Source organism: Myotis myotis, unplaced genomic scaffold (assembly GCF_014108235.1).
Source record: "Myotis myotis isolate mMyoMyo1 unplaced genomic scaffold, mMyoMyo1.p scaffold_m19_p_2, whole genome shotgun sequence".
Classification (NCBI taxonomy): Eukaryota; Metazoa; Chordata; class Mammalia; order Chiroptera; family Vespertilionidae; genus Myotis; species Myotis myotis.
The window spans coordinates 34437358-34446808 of NW_023416324.1; the positions used below are offsets into that span (position 1 = coordinate 34437358).

At 40.5% G+C, this 9451-nt stretch overlaps 1 protein-coding gene across 1 annotated transcript; it reads left to right on the top strand.

Annotated features, from left to right (window-relative positions):
• The first annotated feature begins 2783 nt into the window (after positions 1-2783).
• On the top strand, positions 2784-3315 carry LOC118677428 (calmodulin-like). Its single transcript, XM_036352558.1, has one exon. It carries the CDS (start codon positions 2799-2801, stop codon positions 3246-3248), a length of 450 nt encoding a protein of 149 aa, XP_036208451.1. The 5' UTR covers positions 2784-2798; the 3' UTR covers positions 3249-3315.
• Positions 3316-9451: the final 6136 nt, after the last annotated feature.

The following is a 9451-nucleotide window of genomic DNA, read 5'->3' on the forward strand; positions in this document are numbered from 1 at the left end:
TGAAGAAACTGAGACACAAAGAAGTTAATTTAATGTGAAGAAGTAGGCATGTATTATTTGATGGTTTCCCAGCCTCCATTCACCCTTTTTTGTGTGAAGGTACCCTATGTTTCCTTTTTTTTTTTTTTTTAATTAAATCTTTATTGTTCAGATTATTACATTTGTTCCTTTTTTTTTTCCCCCCATAACTCCCCTCCTCCCAGTTCCCGCCCCACCCTCCGCCCTCACTCCCCACCCACTGTCCTCATCCATAGGTGCACGATTTTTGTCCAGTCTCTTCCCGCATCTCCCACACCCCTTTCCCCCCCTAGAATAGTCAGTCCATTCCCTTTCTATGTCCCTGATTCTATTATAATCACCAGTTCATTCTGTTCATCAGATTATTTATTCACTTGATTCTTAGATTCACTTGTTGATAGATGCATATTTGTGTTCATAATTTGTATCTTTACCTTTTTCTTCCTCTTCCTCTTCCTCTTCTTAAAGGATACCTTTCAGTATTTCATATAATCCTGGTTTGGTGGTGATGAACTCCTTTAGCTTTTCCTTATCTGTGAAGCTCTTTATCTGACCTTCTATTCTGAATGATAGCTTTGCTGGATAAAGTAATCTTGGTTGTAGGTTCTAGGTATTCATCACTTTAAATATTTCTTGCCACTCCCTTCTGGCCTGCAAAGTTTCTGTTGAGAAATCAGCTGACAGTCGTATGGGTATTCCCTTGTAGGTAACTGAGTTTCTTTCTCTTGCTGTTTTTAAGATTCTCTCTTTATCTTTTGCTCTTGGCATTTTAATTATGATGTGTCTTGGTGTGGTCCTCTTTGGATTCCTTTTGTTTGGGGTTCTCCGTGCTTCTTGGACCTGTAAGTCCATTTCTTTCACCAGGTGGGGGAAGTTTTCTGTCATTATTTCTTCAAATAGGTTTTCAATATCTTGGTCTCTCTCATCTTCTGGCACCCCTATAATTCTGATGTTGGTACGCTTGAAGCTGTCCCAGAGGCTCCTTACACTATCCTCCCATTTTTGGATTCTTTTTTCATTTTGCTTTTCCGGTTGGGTGTTTTTTGCTTCCTCGCATTTCAAATCATTGACTTGATTCTTGCGCTCCTCTGGTCTGCTGTCGGGAGTCTATATAATATTCGTTATTTCAGTCCGTGTATGCTTAATTTCTAGTTGGTTCCCCAATATAAGATCGAGGGTCTCATTAGTTTTCTTGTAGATCTCATTAAGTTTATCGGCGGCTTCTAAACAGTTCTTGAGAGACCTTAAAAGTGTGGTTCTGAACTCTATATCTTCCATTGACAATTTTGTCCTGTTTCTTTGTCTCCGCATTTTGTTATGCTTCCTTGGTGCACCCCCTAGTGGTCTTTGTTCGCAGTCTTATAGTTAAATCTTGATTGTTGTAGCTAATTCCAGGGAGGGTTTGACCTCCAGGCCAAGTGGCTATGAGAATCAGCTGTGTCAGCAGTGAGAGAACTTCTGTCCTCTAGGGAGGTGCTAATCTAGCCTTTGCCTGAGGCTATCCGGCAAATGCCTGTGTGCAGGGCTTGGGCTGGGCGGGTCGCACAGGATCAACAGGGTGGGCCAGAGAGAGCAGTTATGGCGGCTCTCAGTCCTGTCCCCAGGGGCTCTGCTTCTCTGAGTCCCAGCACCCGCTGCAAAGCTCGGAGAGAAAGCCGCACTCGCTCTGACCGAAGCCAGACAGTCCCGCTTCTCCCGTTTGAGTCTGGGTCCCTAAAGACTCGCCCGGATCTGGAGCTCAGAGTCTGCGACTCCCTCCGGATTGAAAACGCCAACCGCACCCTCCGCCGCCAGCCCACTCCGCGCACTCTGCACCTCAGAATTTGACTTCAGCACTGCGCCTCCTCTGAGTGTCCGTATGCGTTTCTCTTTCCTCCTAGTTGTAGGACTTCCACTCAGCCAGCGTTCCTGTGGTTCTGGGTGATGTCCCTTCCGTTTTTTGGTTTCACTTTTGAAGTAGTTGTTCAAAGCAGCAAACTCCGGCGTTAACCTATGCCGCCATCTTGGTTCTCTACCCTATGTTTCCTTAGGTGATCAAATACCTGCCATCTCAGCAACAGCGATTGGATCAACATGAGCAGATAACATATCAGGTCTTTGAGGGTCAAGCTTAGAACTTTTGTTTGGGCTTTTGTTCAAATTGTTGAGATGGAGAAACTCTCTTAAACCCTTGGGTATGAGTCTGCAGTTAATGGCTACCACCACAAGAAAAATATATTCTGTGTAAATTTTAAACCCGTAGAAGACAATTCAGCTTAGCCTAGTCCAGTGGTCGGCAAACTGCGGCTCGGCAAACCGTGGCTCGCGAGCCACATGTGGCTCTTTGGCCCCTTGAGTGTGGCTCTTCCACAAAATACCGACTTCTGCACATGGGCCATGAAGTTTCATTCTTTTTTGTTTGTTTTTGTTTTTTTTTGGAGGGGGCACCCGGATCACGAAGTTTCAATCACACTGTATGTGTGTACCTGCACGTGGTATTTTGTGGAAGAGCCACACTCAAGGGGCCAAAGAGCCGCATGTGGCTCACGAGCCGCGGTTTGCCAACCACGGGCTAGTCAATGGGAAGCAGAAATAGAGGTTAAAAATAAAAAGAATGTATAGTAAATGGATGGTAAGACTAAATCTTATATAGTCATCACATTAAATGCAAATAAGTTAGTCTCACCAATTGGATTTTTAAAAATTACATCCAACAATAAATTGGCTATAAGAGATGCTGTTAAAACATAAAGATAGAAAGATTAGGTAGTTGTGTCTCGGAGACAGGTAGCGCTTGCAGCATGGCTGACCAACTGACGGAAGAGCAGATTGCAGAATTCAAAGAAGCTTTTTCACTATTTGACAAGGATGGTGATGGAGCTATAGCAACAAAGGAATTGGGAACTGTAATGTGGTCTCTTGGGCAGAATCCCACAGAAGCAGAGTTACAGGACATGATAAATGCAGTGGATGCTGATGGTAATGGCACAATCGACTTCCCAGAATTTCTGACAATGATGGCAAGAAAAATGAAAGACACAGACAGTGAAGAAGAAATTCAAGAAGCATTCCATGTGTTTGATAAGGACGGCAATGGCTATATTAGTGCAGCAGCGCTTCGCCATGTGATGACAAACCTTGAAGAGAAGTTAACAGATGAAGGGGTTGATGAAATGCTCAAGGAAGCAGATATTGATGGTGATGGTCAAGTAAGCTATGAAGAGTTTGTACAAATGATGACAGCAAAGTGAAGATATTGTACAGAATGTGTTAAATTTCTTGTATAAAATTGTTTATTTGCCTTTTCTTTGTAACTTATCTGTAAAAGGTTCCCCTCCTGTCAAAAAAAATATGCATGTATAGTAATTAGGACTTCATTTCTCCATGTTTTCTTCCCTTATCCTACTGTTATTGTCCTGAAACCTTATTTTAGAAAATTGATCAAGTAACATGGTGCATGTGGCTTACTCTGGATATATCTAAGCCCTTCTGCACATCTAAACTTAGATGGAGTTGGTCAAATGAGGGAACACCTGGTTATGCCTTTTTTTTAAGTAGTTTTCTTTAGGAACTGTCAGCATGTTGTTGAAGTGTGGAGTTGTAACATGTGGACTATGGACAGTCAACAATATGTACTTAAAAGTTGCACTATTGCAAAACGGGTGTACTATCCAGGTACTCGTACACTATTTTTTTGTACTGCTGGTCCTGTACCAGAAACATTTTCTTTTATTGTTACTTGCTTTTTAAACTTTGTTTAGCCACTTAAAGAAAATCTACTTATGGCACAATTTGCCTCAAATCCATTCCAAGTTGTATATTTGTTTTCCAATAAAAAAAAATTTTACCTCCCCCCCCAAAAAAGATAGAAAGATTAAAAATAAGATGAAAACAACAACAACAAAAATAAGATGAAAAAAGATACACCAGGAAAATATGAAGTAGGTCACTATCCTAATATCTGCCAAAAAAGAATTTTAGTCTCGAAAGATAACAAGTGAAAAAAAGTCATTATAGGTTCATAAAAGAAACAAAAGGCAAGTGCATAAATGCAACAGCAAAGCACATAGATGCACCTAATTATACAGCATTAAAATATACAGAAATGCAGGGAGAAATAGACGATACATAATTGTAGCTGGAGCTTTTAATATCTCTCTTTCATAAACTGATATATCAAGGCTTGCAGTACAATTACCATATTTCAACAATTCTAAACCGTATACAAGGTTGAACTCTAGAAGTATTAAAGACATAATATACATGAAAAAAATACAGAAGAAAAATATATAGCTTATGACTGAGGAGAAGGAAAGGCAAAAATTCAAAAGCGCAAACTATAAGACAATAATATTGATGAATAATAAGGATTTCTATTCAGCAAAAGACACTGTGGAAAAAGTACCTAGATGAGAAGATATTTAAAATACTTAATACACAAAACTCTTGCAAATAAACAAGAGGGCAGCAACCCTTAGGAAAAAGATAAACAAAAAATATAAAAGAGGAAATCCAAAATTCAAAAGCTTTCATTTAAAAAACAAACAAACAACAAAAAATATTCTATGAGCCCCCAATTCTACTCCTGGGATATATCACAAAGAAATTCTTAAGCAAGCACATAAAGGATTATGCATTAAAATATTCCTGTATTATTTATGATGGTGGGGACTTGAAGACAACCTGGCTGGCTATCATATCACTGAGAGACTTGATAGCTAAAATATGATAAATGTTATATCATGAAATATATGCGGCAATCAGAAGCAAGATTATATATATATACTAGTGGCCGGGTGCATGAAATTTGTGCAGGGGGGAGGGGTATCCCTCAGCCCGGCCTGCACCCTCTCCAATCTCGGACCCCTTGGCAGATAGGGCCTAAACGGGCAGTCAGACATCCCTTTCACAATCTGGGACCACTGGCTCCTAGCCACTCACCTGCCTGCTGGCCTGATTGCCCCCAACAGCCCCTCCCCGCCGGCCTGATCACCCCCAAATGCCCTCCCCTCCTGGCCTGATTGCTTCTAACCGCCTCTGCCTCGACCCCACCCCCACCCCCCATGGCTTTGTCTGGAAGGTCTCCTGGTCTAATTAGCATATTACCCTTTTATTAGTATAGATACAGAAATATGAACGCATTGTAAAAACATTGCTCAGTGAAAAATATGAAGAAACAAAATGAGATTTAAACACTATACCATTTTCATAAATTAAAAATACATCCACTCAAGATCCATTGGACAGTCTGACAGATCTCAGAGGGGAGGGAGATGCGGGTGGCGGGGGCAGGAAAAGATTAATCAAAGAACTTAAATACATATAGGCATAGCCCAAGGGCACAGACTAAATAGCAGGGTGAAGGCCTGGGGTGGGGCAGGGGCTGGGTGGAGGGGGGACAAGGGGAGGATGGGGGACATCTGTACTATTGTCAACAATAAAAAATATATATTAAAAAACCCATGCAAAACAAAAATCTACATTTTTTTTTTTGAGGTTAATATGTAAAAAGTCTTTAATCAAAATATTGACCAAATAACCAATTAATTATATCAAAGTGTTACCACGCAAAGGGGTTCTTGACCCTCCCTTACCCCAAGACAGAAATCAGGAGAGGCAGCTAAACAGATTAAAAAGAAGAGGTTTAGTGAAAGCAAGATGGAGGGAAAAGAGAAAGGGAAGGAACTTGATGCATGGAGGGAGCACACACTAAGGAAAGCATGGCTCCCCAACTGCTGCCTGGGGTCTGGCCTATATAGGGTTGGGCTCTTTACACAGGTGCAGAGTAGAGTCTTGGCTTTCCAGTTCCCATGGTGAAGGGGCTTCCATGCAGAGACCAGCTCTTTGCTTTCTAAGCTCCTGGAGGCGGTGTCCACTTGCAAAGGCACAGTGAAGCTCTTTGCTTTCCAGGTTCCTGCCATTGGCGGGTATGAGCCAGAGCAGGCCAGACAGAGCAGAGCGCTTTGAGGAGTGCCTGGAGAGTATTACGCTAAGTGAGATAAGTCAGTCAGAGAAAGACAAGTATCACACGATCTCACTCATATGTGGGATCTAATGAACAAAATTAACTGATGAATAAAACTGAAACATGAAACAGACTGTCAAATCTCAGAGGGAAGGCAGGGGTTGGTGGGGGGTGGGAAGAGATCAACCAAAGAACTTGTATGCATATGTGCATAACCCTTTTGAAAGAGAAGTATGATTTTTTACCAGAATATATGACACTGGAGTTTAGAAATTCAGACAATAGGGCGGTGAAGGTCTGGGCAGAGGTGCGGGGGAGCTGGCTAGAAGGGGTCAATGGGAGAAAAAAGGGGACATATGTAATACTTTCAACAATAATGAAAAAATCTACATTTTTAAGAACATATACAAACAAAAAGATACATATCAAATAGAATTTAGTTGCCTGTGTGAAGAAGGGAAAGGGAATAAAAGGAAAAAATCAAATAACAAAATTTTAAAGTGGTAATCACCCACCAAAGATAATAAAGTGCCATTTACGATACAGTGTGATTAACTAACGGCTCTCAACTCAAAACAACCAATCAATAAATAAACACAAAGCTGGAAGGAAAGACAACAAAAATATTACACAGTTGTCACTGGATTTGGGGATAATGAGAAATGTTTACTTTCTTCTTAATATGTTAGTAGACTCAACATTTTTTACATTGAACACCTCTGACTTTTGAAAATTAAACATATTATCAGAATTTAAGGGGAGGAAAACGCACCTGGCCGAGTATGTTTCACTGGCAGAAGGGTGGTGTTCAAAAGACAAATCCTGGAAGAAACACAAAAATTTCAAAGCACAGAATGAGAGGAACTAGGCATGAATTTTTTCTTGTTAAAGTACCGTAATTTCTGAAATAAAATTTGTGCCATTAATCAAAATAAAGGCAAAAGAAAATTTAACCAAGGTAAAAGCAAGAGCTTAAAAAAATTAAAATGTATCCTTACTCTGCATGAAAATTAATATCTTTATCTGGTGATATTTGAAAATATGTAACAATTGGTAGACCATGTATGCCTGACCAATCAGAACAGATATTGGTAGTAAACAATGTTCATATCAGATTGGCATTCCTAAAGTACAGATCACCCACACACCAGCCCTCCAGCTCCAAGACTATGTGCAAACTCAGCACCTGCTTTTTTCACAATAGATTATTTTTATGTTATAGAAACAGATATAAAGGTGAAGGGTGCCAAAATACTAGTATGACACTCACCAAATTGCCACTTTGACTTAAGGATTACTTTCAGTTAAAGGCACTTGAAAAACAGCAGATACAAAGGGACACTCTGATCTCCACTTTACTGCCTGAAAACAGAAAACTCCCATGTGAGAGCTGCCCTCCATATATCAGGAAAGAAACATTCTTATCGCCAAGGACGGAAAGCTGAGACAGAGAATTCTGCACAGACTTTCTTAAAATAATTCTTATCTTCCTTTAACCTCCCTCTGTATTTTATTTTCCACAATTGCCTCTCTTTGTTCAAACTACTATTAAAGCATTTAGGTTTTGCCACTTCTTTGGGTCTTTATTTCCTTATGAGGGCTCCTATGTCATATAAAACTATTATTAAATAAAATTTGTATGCTTTTCTTCTGTTAATCTGATGTCAGTTAAATTCCCAGGCCCAGCCAAAGACCCTAAGAGAGTAAAGTCTTGCCTCTCCTGTCGCAACCTTCACAGCTGGGTTCAGGATGACTTGAAGGAGAGCCGATGACACAATAAATACACTATACAAAATATATGAATTTAGAAGGCATTGGGGAGCCAGGTGGAACCTCTTTCGTGAAGAGTAACACCGAGACCCAGTCTGCCTCCTTTTATTCACTTTGAATACACATTTATCCTTTAGCAATGCATACAGGCGGATCAAAGGTAAAGTGTGGTATACAATGTAAAGATTGTCAGGTCAGAAAATCGCCTTGAGCCATTGCAATCACAGCAGGTCTTGCAATCCATTGGCCTTCCAATGTCTCTTTTTGATGTTAACTGCTATTTGCTTTAGCTTCCGGCACTCTCCTACAAAGGCAAGTTTCCCAAACCAGAATATCCCAAAGATTGTAAGGCCCAGAAACCACAGCAGGTGCCAGCCTACTGGAAAGAAGGAAGAAAGAGTTCTTGCTTCTCTTCTCTGACCTCACCACCCACCTGCTGTAATCCAGCGCCCTACGCTTTGACTCTGAAATTCAGTCCACATATCCCCTTCTCCATCGGACACATTCTTACGCATTCTACAAGATCTGGCTCAAAAAGTCACTTCCTTCATGACGTTTTCCTTGATACCATTAGCCAGACTTCTGTTTACTATTCTTTCAACTAATATTTATTGAGCACCTATTAAGTTCCAGACACGCATTTTTAGCCCTGTGCTATCAACTGACAGCTATGTCTGGGCCTGACCCACCAGCTGGACTTGGATTAGTCCTTGGTGCACTTCTGGTAAAACAAAGGAAGAAATGAGTCAGCATTTAATCCTCACAGCTGAGTTTGCAGTAGGCCCCTTCATTAACCCAGTTTTACAAATGTGAAAACTGAGGCATGGGAAAGTTAGCTGACTCGCCCAAGATAATACAGCTGGTAAATAAATAGAGCCAGGAACCAACCATGGTGGCCTTGAACAGCTAGCTGGCAACCACACTAGCTGTATTCACTTCTTGATATGTAAAGGCTGTCACACTTAATCATTTATTTGTAGGTTTGGAGTTTATTTTGTTTTTTGAGAAATGTTTTAAAAGAGGGAAATTTCTTTGTGCTTGTTTTCCTTGAAAGGGTATTTCTTCCATATGGAACACTGCCTACTATCTGTATTTAACAGTAATAGATATTCACCCACTCTTTCAACAGATTAATGCAATGGAAGGATAAACTTTGGAACTAGACAAACTTGAGTTCAGATACTGGCCCTACCTCTTACCAGCTGTTTGACTCTGAGCAAGCAACTTGCCCACTCTGAGCAATTTCTGCATCTGTAAGAGGAAGATAATGATGGTGTCCTGTACAATGGCTGCTATGAGGGTTAAATGAACAAATTGCAGGAACTCCTCAAATTTAGATTGCTTTGCAACCTGTACAAAGCTATGTGAATGCATATGATAATGATGTTGTGAGCAGGTGGTACAGAAAAGATAAATGCAAGACCATCAAACCACAAAGAAACAAAAGGACGTTCATAAAGTATCTTTCTTTATGTTAAGAAATCTGACTTTGTTTTTTGTTTGTTTTTAAAGTCTAGTTATTTATTTTTTTAATATGTCTTTATTGATTTTAGAGAGAGGATGGGAGAGGGGTAGAGAGAAAAATTGATGAGAGAGAAACAAGGATTGCTGCCTCTTGCACGCCCCCTATCAGGCATCAAGCCAGCAACCCAGGCATGTATCCTGACAGGGAATGGAACCAGTGACCTCTTGGTTCATAGGTTGACGCTCAACCACTGA